General features: G+C 43.3%; 1 protein-coding gene across 1 annotated transcript; it reads right to left on the bottom strand.

The window, feature by feature from the left end:
• Window positions 1-6826: 6826 nt before the first annotated feature.
• Window positions 6827-9229, bottom strand: LOC115147926 (GTPase IMAP family member 7-like). Its single transcript, XM_029690173.1, has 3 exons — window positions 8847-9229; window positions 8577-8648; window positions 6827-7782 (listed from the first exon to the last, which is right to left on the bottom strand). Exons 1-3 carry the CDS (start codon window positions 8854-8856, stop codon window positions 6827-6829), a joined length of 1038 nt encoding a protein of 345 aa, XP_029546033.1. The 5' UTR covers window positions 8857-9229.
• Window positions 9230-19076: the final 9847 nt, after the last annotated feature.

Raw genomic sequence — 19076 nt, 5'->3', positions numbered from 1 at the left:
GGGGGAGAGCGGGAAGTCGGCTGTTTTATGGTCGGTCATAAAATACGCTGCCCCTATGTTCTGTAGTGTTCAAGTTTGGAATGTAAACTGGAATACAGAGAGGCACTTGGACATCAAAAGTTTGATTAATTAAACAATATTTCTACTTTTGAGAATGTGGGAATGGACCGTGGACACTAAGGGACAGTCATTACGAGTGGGTTTTATTTGGTGATCTCATGAAGGACAGGAAACACACATTACTGTATCTCTGTTTGTGGACACTTTTCAATTATCAGGTTTACATCTCCATTTTGTGAAACGTATGTGATTAAACATGAAACTATTTGTGAAAAGATGTAATGTGATGTTAACCTTCTAAATGAGAAAATATGGGTTTTCATATAAAGTTAACCAAATATGTGGCCACGCCAACGTGAGCATAGACATTACGTCGGCGTCATGGACCATTTTCTCAGAAGTGTATAAAACCCACTCCTGACAAAATTTACATTGGACCAGACAGCATGCAGCAGTGGCAACACAGCTGACAAATGGTTTAAGACTTCAAGACCAGAAAATATGGAACTGATGCTACATGTTTAAATGGTTAAGAACTACAACTCTATAGGCCCAGGAGACCAGACAGCGTGTAGTGTTGGCTACACGGCTGGAAATTGTTAAACTCTGAGACTAGCGATGACTACAGAATAAGAGCAAATGCTAGATGTAGTCTGCAGCTGGAAATTACATAAGTCTAGTACGAGAATACCGACAACCGTGGAAGCATCTGTTTTATGCAACGACCATCTGTACACCTGACGTATCCATTACAACCTACACTATCCAGAGCCACTGAGGAAGCTACAACCACAGAAAAAACATTGTGACTTCTGGGGAAGTTAACCAGAGAGTGATGAACTGACTCTCCAGCAGACGGACCGGATTCCAACAGAGAAGACAACAACGACATACGGGCGTAAATATATACATTGCAATTTTTCTCGAATGAGCGGCCGTTCATGTGCAAACGATTAGCATTTCAATTAATTAATTATCAACTGTGTGTAGTGAATCCATTTAGTCTTTCCCGCTCTTTTATCTGTCCCCACCCTTTTCCATTATCTACCAAGCTGTCATACCGGCTTAGCCCACAAGGGACTTATCAATGCATTGTGTTAGTAACCAATATCTACTGTTTGTTATGTATTTCTGTGCTTATTTAGTTAGTTAGTAAATAAATAATTAAGCCAATTTGTATATCGCTGGTTCATCATTTATGCTAGGGTTCATGCAGACATCCAAGGGTTTGCGACATACAATAATGAGAACTGATGAGGTAATAATAATACATTAATGCAAGACTGTACTCGATAAGATATGAAAATATCTGAAGAGTCGATTAGGGAAATAGAGACTCTATAAAAATTTCACGTGGTGCCCCGACTTCCTAGTTAATTCAAGTTTGCATGATTAGTTTAATCACATAATAATAATTACACAGAGAATTTATTTGATAAAAAAGCAGTCTTCACATTTAATGATAGTCACAGACACGACAACTTTTTTATGGCTCAGCTATGTTAAAAAGTACCCTAACCCTCCTTTGAGCTTCAGTCACCAGCACCATCTCCCACCTAAACGAATGTTTTTCTGTTCATTAGTGTCCACTGTCCACCAATGTTATTAAAGAATGGTTCCCACCTTCTGGTTGATTTCCTGGTTTCATGGCTACTTGTGCTTGTCTCATCCTGTTTGTTTGCCAACATCAGACTTGTTTTGTTTGTATTTACATGTGAGATGTAATTCACTCTTTACTTGCTGATGTAAAAACAAATAAAATCATCCTTCATTCTAATGAGTTTTCCCCTCTGGTATTTTATTGAGACTCAGAGAACTACAGATGTACTAGCGATTCAGGACAGTTATACCCTTTTATACACTGGGTGGGTCTAATCCTGAATGCTGATTGGTTAAAACCGCATTCTAGTTCGTGTCTATTCCACAAGTAACCAGCTCTGAATACTGTCTGTGATTTAAGGAATGATGATGCAGGAACATCACAGACAGCCTTTGAGTTTGAATTCATCTCACACACAAATTTAAGGTAGGTTTGACTTGATTGATTGTATTATTAAGGGTCTTCATAATGCCCAGCCCACATGGCTTTATATGACACTGTATTCATCATTCCTAATTGCATTTACAGTGTTATTAATCTTGAAAATCCAGAATTAAAATATTGGCTGCTTTTATTTATTTATGACTTATTTTATCAGGTAAATTGACTGAGAACACATTGTCATTTACAGCAACAACCTGGGGAATAGTTAGAGGGATGAATGAGACAATTGTAAACTGGAGATGATCAGGTGGCCATGAAGACCAGATTGGGATTTTAGCCAGGACACCAGGGTTAACACCCCTACTCTTACGATAAGTGCCCTGGGATCTTTAGTGACCACAGAGAGTCAGAAGCCCCATTTAACATCCCATCCAAAAGACAGCACCCTACACAGGACAATGTCCCCAATCACTGCCCTGGGGATTGGGATATTTTTATAGACCAGAGGAAAGGCTGCCTCCTACTGGCTCACCAACACCAGTTTCAGCAGGAGCTAGTCTCCCATCCAGGGACTGACCAGGACCAACTCTGCTTAGCGTCAGAAGCAAGCCAGCTGTGGGACGCAGGGTGGTTTGCTGCTGGTTGAATGGATGAAGTTCTGGAGGGAGAGGTATGAAAAAAGATAGAAGAAATAGACCTGTGAGCTCCAATGGGGTTTCAAATTTCCCCTCAAAAAGGATCCACTTTTCATTACGTTCAGGCTGTATAATAGGGAAACAATATGTGATTATACAGACATACTAAACACAATATTTCACATTGTATATTGTGATAGAAAGGGCAATAGAGGAGAAAATGTATCTCTCCGAGGTGATATACTTATCTTTACTGACTTCATTGTCCCCGTGGGGAAACGTTGCAGTATCACGTACTGTGCCGTGCAGTAGAAAACAAATTGACAATACAACATTCACAACAGTTACACAGTTACATCGTCTTTCCTCTTCCATTTCACCAAAATAGCGACCTGTTTCACATGTATTAGTCCATTCCATGCCTCTCTGCTTTATAACTTATGTGTTCATCCCTCCTCCTGTACTCATAGCAGCTGTAACGTTCATCTGTCACGTCCTGGCCAGTATATAAGGTTAATTGTTTTGTAGTTTGGTCAGGGCGTGACAGAGGGTGTTTGTTTTAGTAATTCCGGGTGTTGGTTTATGTTTAAGTATTTCTATGTGGAGTCTAGTGAATGTATGTCTATGTTTGGTTAATTGGGGTTGGGACTCTCAGTTGAAGGCAGGTGTTGTCTATCTGCCTTTGATTGAGAGTCCCATATAGTAGGGTGTGTTTGTGTTTGGTATTTGTGGGTGATTGTTCTGTGTTCAGCCCTAGGCTTTGCCAGACTGTTTGTGGTTGAGTGCTCATAATTAAACTTTTAATGTGAACACTTATAACCAACAAAACAAGGAAACGACAAAAACCAGTCTTGAAGGCAACATACAGCAATACAAGAACAACCTCCCACAAAACCCCCATGAAAACAAACTCCTAATTATAGGACCTTCAATCAGAAGCAACGATTACCAGCTGCTTCCAATTGAAGGTCCAACCCCAATAAACTAAACATAGAACTACAATAGACTAGACAGAACATAGAACTATACTAACATAGAACAATACAAAAAACCCCGGAATACATAAACCAAACACCCCTCTACATACACATACAACCCGAACCATATAAAACAAATACCCTCTGCCACGTCCTGACCAAACTACAATAACAAAATAACCCCTATACTGGTCAGGACGTGACAGCAGCCTATATATGTTGCGATATCCATTCATTCCTCCTGCTGTTCTCATAACAGGCTATATATGTTGTGATATCTGATATCCCCTCTCTCCACTGGGATTCTCTGCCTCAAACCCTATTACAGGGGCTGAGTCACTGGCTTACTGGTGCTCTTCCATGCCGTCCCTAGGAGGGGTGCATCACTTGACTGGGTTGAGTCACTGATGTGATTTTCCTGTCCGGGTTGGCACCCGCCCTTGGGTTGTGCCGTGGCGGAGATCTTTGTGGGCTATACTCGGCCTTGTCTCAGTATGGTAAGTTGGTGGTTGAAGATATCCCTCTAGTGGTGTGGGGGCTGTGCTTTGGCAAAGTGGGTGGGGTTATATCCTGCCTGTTTGGCCCTGTCCGGGGGTATCTTTGGACGGGGCCACAGTGTCTCCCGACACCTCCTGTCTCAGCCTCTAGTATTTATGCTGCAATAGTTTATGTGTCGTGGGGCTAGGGTCAGTCTGTTATATCTGCAGTATTTCTCCTGTCTTATCCGGTGTGAATTTAACTTTTTAAGGTATAGGGGGCAGTATTTTCATTTTCGGATGAAAAGCGTGCCCAGAGTAAACTGCCTAATACTCGGGCCAGAGTCAAATATTTGCATATTATTAGTAGATTTGGATAGAAAACACTCTGAAGTTTCTAAAACAGTTTGAATGATGTCTGTGAGTATAACAGAACTCATATGGCAGGCAAAAACCTGAGAAAAATTCAACCAGGAAGTGGGAAATCTGAGAATTGTAGTTCTTCTTTTGAATCCCTATCAAAACGACAGTGTCTGTGGGGTCACGTTGCACTTCCTAAGGCTTCCATTGGCTGTCAACAGCCTTTAGAAACGTGTTTCATCCTTCTCCTGTTACTGGGAAGAAAATAGGAGCTCAGTCAATGAGTGGACTGCCTGAGGACAAAGGACTTGGTGATGCGCGAGCCCGCCAGCGCGCCCCTCCTTCTTTTTCCTCTGTAATGAATACGCTGTTGTTCGGTTGGAATATTATCTACGTTTTATGTTAAAAAGACCCTAAGGATTGATTGTAAACAACGTTTGACATGTTTCTACGAACGGTAATGGAACTTTTTGACTTTTCCTGTCTGGATTTACGCTCGCGCGTTATGCCTTTGGATAGTGATCTGAACGCACAAACAAAACGGAGGTATTTGGACATAAATATGGAGTATTTCGAACAAAAAGAACATTTCTTGTGGAAGTAGCAGTCCTGGGAGTGCATTCTGACGAAGATCAGCAAAGGTAAGAGAATATTTATAATACTAATTCTGAGTTTAGTTGACCTCAGAACTTGGCGGGTATCTGTATAGCTGGCTTTGATGGTGAGCTATGTACTCAGAATATTGAAAAATGTGCTTTCTCCGTAAAGCTATTTTAAAATCTGACACAGCAGTTGTATTAAGGAGAAGTATATCTATAATTCTTTCAATAACTGTTGTAAATTTTATCAATGTTTATGATGAGGTTTGGTAGGAATACATTTTCTGAACATCACGCGCCAATGTAAAATGGGGATTTTGGATATAAATATGAACTTTATCGAGCAAAACATACATGTATTGTGTAACATGAAGTCCTATGAGTGCCATCTGATGAAGATCATCAAAGGTTAGTGAATATTTTAGCTCTATTTTTGTTTTTGTGATGCATGTCCTTGCTTGGAAAATGTCTGTGTGGTTTTTCTTGTGACGTTTATGTCCTAACATAATCTAATTTTATGCTTTCGCCATAAAGCCTTTTTGAAATCGGACAATGTGGTTAGATTAACGAGAAGTTTATCTTTAAAATGGTGTAAAATAGTTGATTGTTTGAGAAAATGAAATTATGAGGTTTTTGCTGTTTTGTATTTCGCGCCATGCTATTCCACTGGCTGTTGAATAGTGTGTCGTGACCGTCCCACCTAGCCCAGAGAAGTTAAGTACGCGCTCTCTAATTCTCTCTCTCTTTTTCTCTCTTTCTCTCTTTCTTTCTTTCTTTCTTTCTCTCTCTCAGAGGACATGAGCCCTAGGATCATGCCTCAGGACTACCTGGCCTGATGACTTGCTGTCCCCAGTCCACCTGGTCGTGCTGCTGCTCCAGTTTCAACTGTTCTGCCTGTGGCTATGGAATCCTGACCTGTTCACCGGACGTGCTACCTGTCCCAGACCTGCTGTTTTCAACTCTCTAGAAATACCAGGAGCGGTAGAGATACTCTGAATGATCTGCTATGAAAAGCCAACTGATATTTACTCCTGAGGTGCTGACCTGTTGCACCCTCTACAACCACTGTGATTATTATTATTTGACCCTGCTGGTCATCTATGAACATTTGAACATCTTGGCTATGTTCTGTTATAATCTCCACCCAGCACAGCCAGAAGAGGACTGGCCACCCCTCATAGCCTGGTTCCTCTCTAGGTTTGAAACCTAGATAGTGAAACTATAAGACAGACAGTCACTCTGACATAATACAGGAAGGAAACGTGTTCTAAAACATAGATATGTAATAAAAACATTAGTTATCAGTCAGACTCTTTACTTCTCTTTATTAAGTGTTCATAAATGTTATCCCTGAACACATGATTAAATAAATAGATCACTGGACACCCAGAGAAATAATTAAGGGAATAGATTTAAGACCATTTTTATAGCAGTTTCCACATATAAGGTAACAAGTGTGAAAAAGGCCAAACAATCAATCAATCAATCAATCAATCTATCATTCAATCTATGTTTTTGTTGTTTGGTCTTGTTTGGCTGCGTTTACACAGGCAGCCCAATTCTGATCTTTACACAAGCAGACAAATTTGAATCTTTACACAGGCAGACAAATTCTGATATTTTGCCCAATTATTGACAAGAGATCAGATTGGTCAAAAGACCAATTAGTGGCAAAAGATCAGAATTGGGTTGCCTGTGTAAAAACAGCCTTAATGAGGTATACAGTATGTGATTGTTATACAGCTACGGAGACAGGTGTTTTAGCTCCACACCTTCCATTCTTTAGGCAGATAGCCGTTATTCCACTGGCTACTCCCAGCACCAGTAAGAGTGGAGCTAGAGCCAGGGCCACTGTGGTATCAGCAGCAGTTGCTATGATCACCCCTACTACTACACACACTACTGTTACTGCTAGAGCGATGTGGAGATTCCTCTTTTTATCTACCTTCTCCCTTTTCTCTTCCTCCTTTCCTTTCTCTATCTCTACCTTTACCTCTTCTTTTAATTTTCTCTCCTCCTCCTCCTTCCTTCTTTTCTCCTCCTCCCTCCTCCTCCCCTCCTCCTCTCTGATCTTCCTCTGAGCCTTCTGGTACATCTCGTTGGTGTAGTGCTCTCCTCCGTTCAGCTCCACCATCTCTTTGATCTTCTCCAGCAGCTCTGGGACCTGAGCGGGGTCGTCTTTGGCGTCGTTGTTGAACGAGTGATACCCGCCGCCTAAAGTGATGGAGAGTCTCCGTAGCTCTTTACACATCTTCAGAGAATCTGTCACCTGTTTCCCCTTCAGCTGGTCTTTACAGGTGAACAGTAAGATGGTGTACATGGAGGCGTCCTCTCCAAAGTTCTCCTGGATCCACCTCACGGCGTTCCTCTCCTCCTCTGTGAACCTCACCCCCAGCCTGATCACCAGCAGGAAGGCGTGGGGGCCCGGGACGGACATGTTAACGCACTCCTCTATTTTCTCTTTCACTTCTTCGTCCGACCTGGCTGTGTCGAAGAGGCCTGGTGTGTCAACCACATGAACTGTCGTCCCGTTGACCTCTCCACTCTGTCTCTCACACTGTCCGGTCACTGACGCAGGGGAAGAGTCGACTTTAAATACATTCTTCCCCAGGATGGTGTTTCCTGTTGCACTCTTCCCTGCTCCAGTCTTCCCTAGCAACACAATCCTCAGGTCAGCGGTCAAACCAGACCCTGTAGAAACCACACAGATAAAGTCAATGTAGCTCCCAGTAACCATCAAAACAACAACAAAACATTTAAAGTAATTCAACTATCACACTGTAAAATAGAGATAATGTATGTTGATTCATTTAATTCATTAAATTGATTCAATGATTGATTCAATGTTTATTTGAACCATAACCATCCTGCTCAAAGTTACTAGTAGAGTTAGTATTATAAGTTACTAGTAGAGTTAGTATTATAAGTTACTAGTAGAGTTAGTATTATAATTTACTAGTAGAGTCAGTTTTATAAGTTACTAGTAGAGTTAGTATTATAAGTTACTAGTAGAGTTAGTATTATACGTTACTAGTAGAGTTAGTATTATAAGTTACTAGTTGAGTTAGTATTATAAGTTACTAGTAGAGTTAGTATTATAAGTTACTAATAGAGTTAGTATTATAAGTTACTAGTAGAGTTAGTATTATAAGTTACTAGTAGAGTCAGTATTATAAGTTACTAGTAGAGTTAGTATTATAAGTTACTAGTAGAGTTAGTATTATAAGTTACTAGTAGAGTTAGTATTATAAGTTACTAGTTGAGTTAGAATTATAAGTTACTAGTAGAGTCAGTATTATAAGTTACTAGTAGAGTTAGTATTATAAGTTACTAGTAGAGTTAGTATTATAAGTTACTAGTCGAGTTAGTATTATAAGTTACTAGTAGAGTTAGAATTATAAGTTGCCCATCTCTAATGTGAGGTGTGTCATGATTTGACTAAACCATTAGAGACCATAACCTCACAGTCCAAACAGAGTACATACCATCATGTTTTGTTGAGCCACACCCATCAGACTCAGGCAGCCGTTTCAGCTCCATCTCTCTGAGTGATATAGCTGGTAGGGTAACATAACAAGTATATTTCAGTTAAATGTAAAACAGTCTTGTATTAGCTGACCTACAGAATCATTGTGATAGCTACACGTGTTCCAGGTTGAATGAACAGTTCAGTCTGCTACATCCTTCTCAAACAGTAAATGAATATGATATTTCATTATATAATATAAGATATTAAACCAAGTATTGAGTTTTACCTTCAGCCATGGTTCTGTCCCTCTTTGCCAATATATTGTCAAATGTCACCAGCTCTTTCAGCTCCCCTGCCTGCGTTGAACCAGCTCTTTCAGCTCCCCTGCCTGCGTTGAACCAGCTCTTTCAGCTCCCCTGCCTGCGTTGAACCAGCTCTTTCAGCTCCCCTGCCTGCGTTGAACCAGCTCTTTCAGCTCCCCTGCCTGCGTTGAACCAGCTCTTTCAGCTCCCCTGCCTGCGTTGAACCATCTCTTTCAGCTCCCCTGCCTGCGTTGAACCAGCTCTTTCAGCTCCCCTGCCTGCGTTGAACCAGCTCTTTCAGGTCCTCTGGCTCCACTGAACCAGCTCTTTCAGCTCCCCTGCCTGCGTTGAACCAGCTCTTTCAGCTCCCCTGCCTGCGTTGAACCAGCGGTCTGAGTACTGAAGTTTTCTCACAAACAAAGAAAGGAATATCCTGTGCATCTGGCAGAATGGAGGGGAGGTTCCTGCTTCCCTGGATTGTCTACAGTTCTGACAAACATGGCCTGTGTCCCAAACGGCACCCTATTCCCTTTATTGTCTGCTACTGTAGAGCAGGGCCCTGGTCAAAAGTAGTGCACTATATAGGAAACAGAGTGCCGTTTGGGATGAACACGTGGACTGTTTCTCGAAACATCCCCTACCCTCTGCATCCCTTAGCCCCAATCCCCCAGGGACTGGAGTACATCTGAAAGGCTTGGGTAGGTATCAGCAGTATGGAAGTTCGACCTAACCTATCAGAAGGCAAGGTAGAGTCACTACCATGTTGCTTATTCCTGTCCAACTCCTCCAGATCTACAGGAAGTATTTAGGCTGTAGTAATGAGGCTAGGGGTTGGTTGTACGGGGCCAGGTTGTAGGGGGCAGGCAGGGGCCAGGCTAGGGGTTGGTTGTAAGGGGCCAGGCTCTAGGGGCCAGGCTAAGGGGCCATGCCAAGGCCAGGCTAGGGGGCAGGCTGTAGAGGGCAGGCAGTGGCCAGGCTAGGGGTTGGTTGAATCTGGACTGGGCCTGGAGACCCAAAAGGGTGGGTAGTGACAATGTAGGCCAAGTTTTGAAGAATGACGAAAAGAATGAAAGAATGAATTCATTTTATTTGACAGATTTTAATATATATAGAGTTGATTCAGCCACGTACAACAAATCATATAGGTGTAGGATCTTAATTTAATCATTGTTTTGTTGCTGAGAATTTTCCTGCTATGTGATTAACATAAATTAACTGAAAACCCACACTAACACATGGTTATATTAACACAACTGCACAGTACTACAGTACTTTTGTCCAGCTAATACCCTAACCACCGATCAAGCAACATTATGGACAAAACTTTTAAATCCTGTTGCCGCAGTGTTATTTTGCTACAACAATATTGGTCAAATTAAGATTTTACATCTGTACATAAAAAAATTATGATTCAAACTTCTCTGACTTTCTGGTGTAGGTGTTGCTGAAACTGTAAGGGAAGTAGCTATACATGTTATTCTACAACTCTCTCTCTCTCTCTCTCTCCCAGCTTCACACAACAACTGTAACAAAATGTACAACTACATTTTAAAAACTGAAATATAATTACTGCACGTTGACTAGAAACGTATTCAGAACTAAATTAGTGTGGTAAAACATGAGTATACATACTCACCCTACAGATGCACCATGTCCCGTCCTCTAATAACGATTCTGTACACAATAATACACATCATAGAGATATAATGAACTATTAGCAATGTGCACTTCCTGTACGGCAGACAGTTGATTCCTACATTAACTATTAGCAATGTGCACTTCCTGTACGGCAGACAGTTGATTCCTACATGAACTATTAGCAATGTGCACTTCCTGTACGGCAGACAGTTGATTCCTACATTAACTATTAGCAATATGCACTTCCTGTACGGCAGACAGTTGATTCCTATATTAACTATTAGCAATGTGCACTTCCTGTATGGCAGACAGTTGATTCCTGCATTAACTATTAGCAATATGCACTTCCTGTACGGCAGACAGTTGATTCCTACATTAACTATTAGCAATATGCACTTCCTGTACGGCAGACAGTTGATTCCTACATTAACTATTAGCAATATGCACTTCCTGTACGGCAGACAGTTGATTCCTACATTAACTATTAGCAATGTGCACTTCCTGTATGGCAGGCAGTTGATGTCTACATTTTCCTAAATTCATTCCACTTTATTTCCATTTGAGAACTTAACTCCCTAAGGTCAATGCCCCACGCAAATATAATTAGCATAATACCAAAATCCCCATAAAAATCTCCCAATTTAAGCTAGAGATATGTTTTTGTGTTGCTTTGGATGCGCGTCTAAATCCACTGCATTCTCCTATGTCACGTTTAAAGCTAGAGGTGCTTTTATAAGATCTAGAAAACAGTGGTTAGAAAAGAACAGCAGGTATTTATTTAATTTGTAAAAGAGAAGAGGTGATCTGAATATGGTTAGGAGACTCAACATTGATGAGAAGAGGTGATCTGAATATGGTTAGGAGACTCAACACTGATGAGAAGAGGTGATCTGAATATGGTTAGGAGACTCAACATTGATGAGAAGAGGTGAACTGAATATGGTTAGGAGACTCAACATTGATGAGAAGAGGTGAACTGAATATGGTTAGGAGACTCAACATTGATGAGAAGAGGTGAAATGAATATGGTTAGGAGACTCAACATTGATGAGAAGAGGTGATCTGAATATGGTTAGGAGACTCAACATTGATGAGAAGAGGTGAACTGAATATGGTTAGGAGACTCAACATTGATGAGAAGAGGTGAACTGAATATGGTTAGGAGACTCAACATTGATGAGAAGAGGTGATCTGAATATGGTTAGGAGACTCAACATTGATGAGAAGAGGTGAACTGAATATGGTTAGGAGACTCAACATTGATGAGGAGAGGTGAACTGAATATGGTTGGGAGACTCAACATTGATGAGAAGAGGTGAACTGAATATGGTTAGGAGACTCAACATTGATGAGAAGAGGTGAACTGAATATGGTTAGGAGACTCAACATTGATGAGAAGAGGTGAAATGAATCTGGTTAGGAGACTCAACATTGATGCCATAGTCACTGTGGATAATAAATCAATATCAGACTTCACTGCAAACTTTTAGAAGAATTGATACTAATTTCACTCTTGCCTGATTTAATTCAAATCAATTATTCAGCTCCATTCTTGATGGCAATTCTGTTGATGAGGAATTCAATCAAGTTTGCTGCGAAGATTTGACAACAAAGGAGATCAGATATGATCACAGAGTTCAAAAAATCACACCCCCTGGTACTGATGGGCAAACCTCTAATTCTTACTTGCCACATATAAGAAAGCTATAGAAAAATGAGAGCTTCCGGCGTCATTAAAATAAGGTGTTATAACTCTTACCCCTAAACCACATTCTTTCTTGATAACTGATGCCCAATTACACTCTTAAACAAAGATAAGATACTAGCTTCCATTCTAGCAAAATGCTTAAAATCTGGTCTGTGTAGTTTTATTAATGAGTGCAAATCTGGATTTTTGAAAGAGCGTCATATCTAAAAACAAAATGATCAGGCTGGTCTTGGACTTGATGGAATATAACGATTAATTAGATGACAACCCTGTTATTGTATTATTAGATTTCAAAAAAGCATTTGATACTGTTAGTCATCATGAGTACATTTTTTGAACATTGCACTCTTTCAAATTTGTCTTTTTTTAATCAATACGATTAAAACTCTTTATAATGGTGGCAATAAACTTTCCCATGGATCCTCACCTACAGTTGAAGTTGGAAGTTTACATACAATTAGGTTGGAGTCATTAAAACTAGTTTTTCATCCACTCCACAAATTTCTTGTTAACAAACTATAGTTTTGGCAAGTCGGTTAGGACAAACAATTGTTTACAGACAGATTATTTGACTTATAATTCACTGTATCACAATTCCAGTGGGTCAGAAGTTTACATGCACTACGTTGACTGTGCCTTTAAACAGCTTGGAAAATTCCAGAAAATGATGTCATGGCTTTAGAAGCTTCTGACAGGCTAGATTTTAATTTACCGGATATTTGAGACATGTTTCGGACATCCATATGCATTCAGATCTAACCTGGCGCAAATAATTAACGAGATCTAACCTGGCGCAGCCAGCGCCATCAATTAACGAGATCTAACCAGGCGCAGCCAGCGCCATCAATTAACGAGATCTAACCAGGCGCAGCCAGCGCCATCAATTAACGAGATCTAACCAGATGCAGCCAGCGCCATCAATTAACACGATCTAACCTGATGCAGCCAGCGCCAACAATTAACGAGATCTAACCTGATGCAGCCAGCGCCATCAATTAACACGATCTAACCTGATGCAGCCAGCGCAGTCAATTAATGAGATCTAACCTGGCGCAGCCAGCACAAACCAACTAACGAGATCTAACCGGGCGCAGCCAGCACCATCAATAACGAGATCTAAACTGGCGCAGCCAGCACCATCAATTAACGAGATCTAACCTGGTGCAGCCAGTGCCATCAATTAACGAAATCTAACCTGGGGCAGGCAGTGCCATCAACTAACGAAATCTAACCGGGCGCAGCCAGCACCATCAATTAACACGATCTAACCTGATGCAGCCAGCACCATCAATTAACGAGATCTAACCTGGCGCAGTCAGCCCAATCAATTAACGAGATCTAACCGGGCGCAGCCAGTGCCATCAATTAACGAGATCTTACCTGATGCTGCCAGCGCCATCAATTAATGAGATCTAATCTGATGCAGCCAGCGCCATCAATTAACGAGATCTAACCTGATGCAGCCAGCGCCATCAATTAACACGATCTAACCTGATGCAGCCAGCGCCAACAATTAACGAGATCTAACCTGATGCAGCCAGCGACATCAATTAACACGATCTAATCTGATGCAGCCAGCGCCATCAATTAACACGATCTAACCTGATGCAGCCAGCGCCATCAATTAACACGATCTAACCTGATGCAGCCAGCGCCATCAATTAACGAGATCTAACCTGGCGCAGTCAGCGCCAACAATTAATGAGATCTAACCTGGCGCAGCCAGTGCCATCAATTAACGAGATCTAACCTGGCGCAGTCAGCCCAATAAATTAACGAGATCTAACCGGGGAGCAGCCACGCCATCAATTAACAAGATCTAACATGGAGCAGCCAGTGCCATCAATTAACGAAATCTAACCTCGGGCAGGCAGTGCCATCAATTAACGAGATCTAACCTGGCGCAGCCAGCGCCATCAATTAACGAGATCTAACCTGGCGCAGCCAGTGCCATCAATTAACGAAATCTAACCTGGGGCAGGCAGCGCCATAAATTAACGAGATCTAACCTGGCGCAGCCAGCGCCATCAATTAACGAGATCTAACCTGATGCAGCCAGTGCCATCAATTAATGAGATCTAACGTGGCGCAGCCAGCACCATCAATTAACGAGATCTAACCAGGCGCAGCCAGCACCATCAATAACGAGATCTAAACTGGCGCAGCCAGCACCATCAATTAACGACGTCTAACCAGGCGCAGCCAGCACCATCAATTAACGAGATCTAACCTGGCGCAGGCAGCGCCATCAATTAACGAGATCTAACCTGGCGCAGCCAGCGCCATCAATTAACGAGATCTAACCTGGCGCAGCCAGCACCATCAATCAACGAGGTCTAACTTGATGCAGCCAGCGCCATCAATTAACGAGATCTAACCTGATGCAGCCAGCGGCATCAATTAATGAGATCTAATCTGATGCAGCCAGCGCCATCAATTAACGAAATCTAACCTCGGGCAGGCAGTGCCATCAATTAACGAGATCTAACCTGGCGCAGGCAGCGCCATCAATTAACGAGATCTAACCTGGCGCAGCCAGCGCCATCAATTAACGAGATCTAACCTGGCGCAGCCAGCACCATCAATCAACGAGGTCTAACTTGATGCAGCCAGCGCCATCAATTAACGAGATCTAACCTGATGCAGCCAGCGGCATCAATTAATGAGATCTAATCTGATGCAGCCAGCGCCATCAATTAACGAGATCTAACCAGATGCAGCCAGCGCCATCAATCAACGAGGTCTAACCTGATGCAGCCAGCGCCATCAATTAACACGATCTAACCTGATGCAGCCAGTGCCAACAATTAACGAAATCTAATCTGATGCAGCCAGCGCCATCAATTAACACGATCTAACCTGATGCAGCCAGCGCCATCAATTAACACGATCTAACCTGATGCAGCCAGCGCCATCAATTAACACGATCTAACCTGATGCAGCCAGCGCAAACAATTAACGAGATCTAACCTGGCGCAGCCAGCACCATCAATTAACGAGATCTAACCTGGCGCAGCCAGCATCATCAATTAACGTGATCTAACCTGGCTCAGTCAGCCCAATAAATTAACGAGATCTAACCTGGCGCAGCCAGTGCCATCAATTATTAACAAGATCTAACCGGGCGCAGCCAGTGCCATCAATTAACGAGATCTAACCGGGCGCAGCCACGCCATCAATTTACGAGATCTAACATGGCACAGCCAGAGCCATCAATTAACGAGATCTAACCTGGCGCAGCCAGCGCCATCAATTAAAAAGATCTTACCTGATGCTGCCAGTGCCATCAATTCATGAGATCTAATCTGATGCAGCCAGCGCCGTCAATTAACGAGATCTAACCTGCTGCAGCCAGCGCCATCAATTAACGAGATCTAACCGGGCGCAGCCAGCGCCATCAATTAACGAGATCTAACAGGGCGCAGCCACGCCATCAATTAACGAGATCTAACATGGCACAGCCAGAGCCATCAATTCATGAGATCTAATCTGATGCAGCCAGTGCCATCAATTAACGAGATCTAACCTGATGCAGCCAGCGCCATCAATTAACACGATCTAACCTGATGCAGCCAGCGCCAACAATTAACGAGATCTAACCTGATGCAGCCAGCGCCATCAATTAACATGATCTAACCTGATGCAGCCAGCGCCATCAATTAACACGATCTAACCTGATGCAGCCAGCGCCATCAATTAACACGATCTAACCTGATGCAGCCAGCGCAAACAATTAATGAGATCTAACCTGGCGCAGCCAGTGCCATCAATTAACATGATCTAACCTGATGCAGCCAGTGCCAACAATTAACGAGATCTAACCTGGCGCAGCCAGCGCCATCAATTAACGAGATCTAACCTGGCGCAGTCAGCCCAATAAATTAACGAGATCTAACCGGGGAGCAGCCACGCCATCAATTAACAAGATCTAACATGGCGCAGCCAGTGCCATCAATTAACGAAATCTAAGCTGGGGCAGGCAGTGCCATCAATTAACGAGATCTAACCTGGCGCAGCCAGCGCCATCAATTAACGAGATCTAACCTGATGCAGCCAGCACCATCAATAACGAGATCTAAACTGGCGCAGCCAGCACCATCAATTAACGACGTCTAACCAGGCGCAGCCAGCACCATAAATTAACGAGATCTAACCTGGCGCAGGCAGCGCCATCAATTAATGAGATCTAACCTGGCGCAGCCAGCGGCATCAATTAACGAGATCTAACCTGGCGCAGCCAGCACCATCAATCAACGAGGTCTAACCTGGCTCGGCCAGCGCCATCAATTAACGAGATCTAACCTGATGCAGCCAGCACCATAAATTAATGAGATCTAATCTGATGCAGCCAGCGCCATCAATTAACGAGATCTAACCAGATGCAGCCAGCGACATCAATTAACACGATCTAACCTGATGCAGCCAGTGCCAACAATTAACGAAATCTAATCTGATGCAGCCAGCGCCATCAATTAACACGATCTAACCTGATGCAGCCAGCGCCATCAATTAACACGATCTAACCTGATGCAGCCAGCGCCAACAATTAACGACATCCAACCTGGCGCAGCCAGCGCCATCAATTAACACGATCTAACCTGATGCAGCCAGCGCCAACAATTAACGAGATCTAACCTGGCGCAGCCAGCACCATCAATTAACGAGATCTAACCTGGCGCAGCCAGCATCATCAATTAACGTGATCTAACCTGGCGCAGTCAGCCCAATAAATTAACGAGATCTAACCTGGCGCAGCCAGTGCCATCAATTATTAACAAGATCTAACCTGATGCAGCCAGCGCCGTCAATTAACGAGATCTAACCTGCTGCAGCCAGCGCCATCAATTAACGAGATCTAACCGGGCGCAGACAGCGCCATCAATTAACGAGATCTAACCGGGCGCAGCCACGCCATCAATTAACGAGATCTAACATGGCACAGCCAGAGCCATCAATTAACGAGATCTAACCTGGCGCAGCCAGCGCCATCAATTAAAAAGATCTTACCTGATGCTGCCAGCGCCATCAATTCATGAGATCTAATCTGATGCAGCCAGCGCCGTCAATTAACGAGATCTAACCTGCTGCAGCCAGCGCCATCAATTAACGAGATCTAACCGGGCGCAGCCAGCGCCATCAATTAACGAGATCTAACAGGGCGCAGCCACGCCATCAATTAACGAGATCTAACATGGCACAGCCAGAGCCATCAATTAACGAGATCTAACCTGGCGCAGCCAGCGCCATCAATTAACAAGATCTTACCTGATGCTGCCAGCGCCATCAATTCATGAGATCTAATCTGATGCAGCCCGCGCCATCAATTAACGAGATCTAACCTGATGCAGCCAGCGCCATCAATTAACACGATCTAACCTGATGCAGCCAGCGCCAACAATTAACGAGATCTAACCTGATGCAGCCAGCGCCATCAATTAACACGATCTAACCTGATGCAGCCAGTGCAATCAATTAACATGATCTAACATGATGCAGCCGGTGCCAACAATTATCGAGATCTAACCTGATTCAGCCAGCACCATCAATTAACACGATCTAACCTGATGCAGCCAGCGCCATCAATTAACACGATCTAACCTGATGCAGCCAGTGCAATCAATTAACATGATCTAACCTGATGCAGCCAGTGCCAACAATTATCAAGATCTAACCTGATGCAGCCAGCACCATCAATTAACACGATCTAACCTGATGCAGCCAGCGCCATCAATTAACACGATCTAACCTGATGCAGCCAGTGCAATCAATTAACATGATCTAACCTGATGCAGCCAGTGCCAACAATTATCGAGATCTAACCTGGCGCAGCCAGCCCAATAAATTAACGAGATCTAACCGGGCGCAGCCACGCCATCAATTAACGAGATCTAACATGGCGCAGCCAGCACCATCAATAACGAGATCTAAACTGGCGCAGCCAGCACCATCAATAACGAGATCTAAGCTGGCGCAGCCAGCACCATCAATTAACAACGTCTAACCAGGCGCAGCCAGCACCATCAATAACGAGATCTAAACTGGCGCAGCCAACACCATCAATTAACGAGATCTAACCTGATGCAGCCAGTGCCATCAATTAACGAGATCTAACCGGGCGCAGCCAGTGCCATCAATTAACGAGATCTAACCGGGCGCAGCCACGCCATCAATTTACGAGATCTAACATGGCACAGCCAGAGCCATCAATTAACGAGATCTAACCTGGCGCAGCCAGCGCCATCAATTAAAAAGATCTTACCTGATGCTGCCAGTGCCATCAATTCATGAGATCTAATCTGATGCAGCCAGCGCCGTCAATTAACGAGATCTAACCTGCTGCAGCCAGCGCCATCAATTAACGAGATCTAACCGGGCGCAGCCAGCGCCATCAATTAACGAGATCTAACAGGGCGCAGCCACGCCATCAATTAACGAGATCTAACATGGCACAGCCAGAGCCATCAATTCATGAGATCTAATCTGATGCAGCCAGTGCCATCAATTAACGAGATCTAACCTGATGCAGCCAGCGCCATCAATTAACACGATCTAACCTGATGCAGCCAGCGCCAACAATTAACGAGATCTAACCTGATGCAGCCAGCGCCATCAATTAACATGATCTAACCTGATGCAGCCAGCGCCATCAATTAACACGATCTAACCTGATGCAGCCAGCGCCATCAATTAACACGATCTAACCTGATGCAGCCAGCGCAAACAATTAATGAGATCTAACCTGGCGCAGCCAGTGCCATCAATTAACATGATCTAACCTGATGCAGCCAGTGCCAACAATTAACGAGATCTAACCTGGCGCAGCCAGCGCCATCAATTAACGAGATCTAACCTGGCGCAGTCAGCCCAA

Source organism: Salmo trutta, chromosome 14 (genome assembly GCF_901001165.1).
Source record: "Salmo trutta chromosome 14, fSalTru1.1, whole genome shotgun sequence".
In the NCBI taxonomy this organism is placed as follows: Eukaryota; Metazoa; Chordata; class Actinopteri; order Salmoniformes; family Salmonidae; genus Salmo; species Salmo trutta.
Note: the sequence above shows the minus strand (reverse complement) of the source record. Positions and strands in the feature narration are given on the sequence as shown.

Coding starts and splice junctions, on each gene's coding strand:
- LOC115147926 (XM_029690173.1), bottom strand. Junction 7,783..8,576: donor TGGCTCAACAAAACATGATG/GTATGTACTCTG, acceptor TGGTTTCTACAG/GGTCTGGTTTGACCGCTGAC.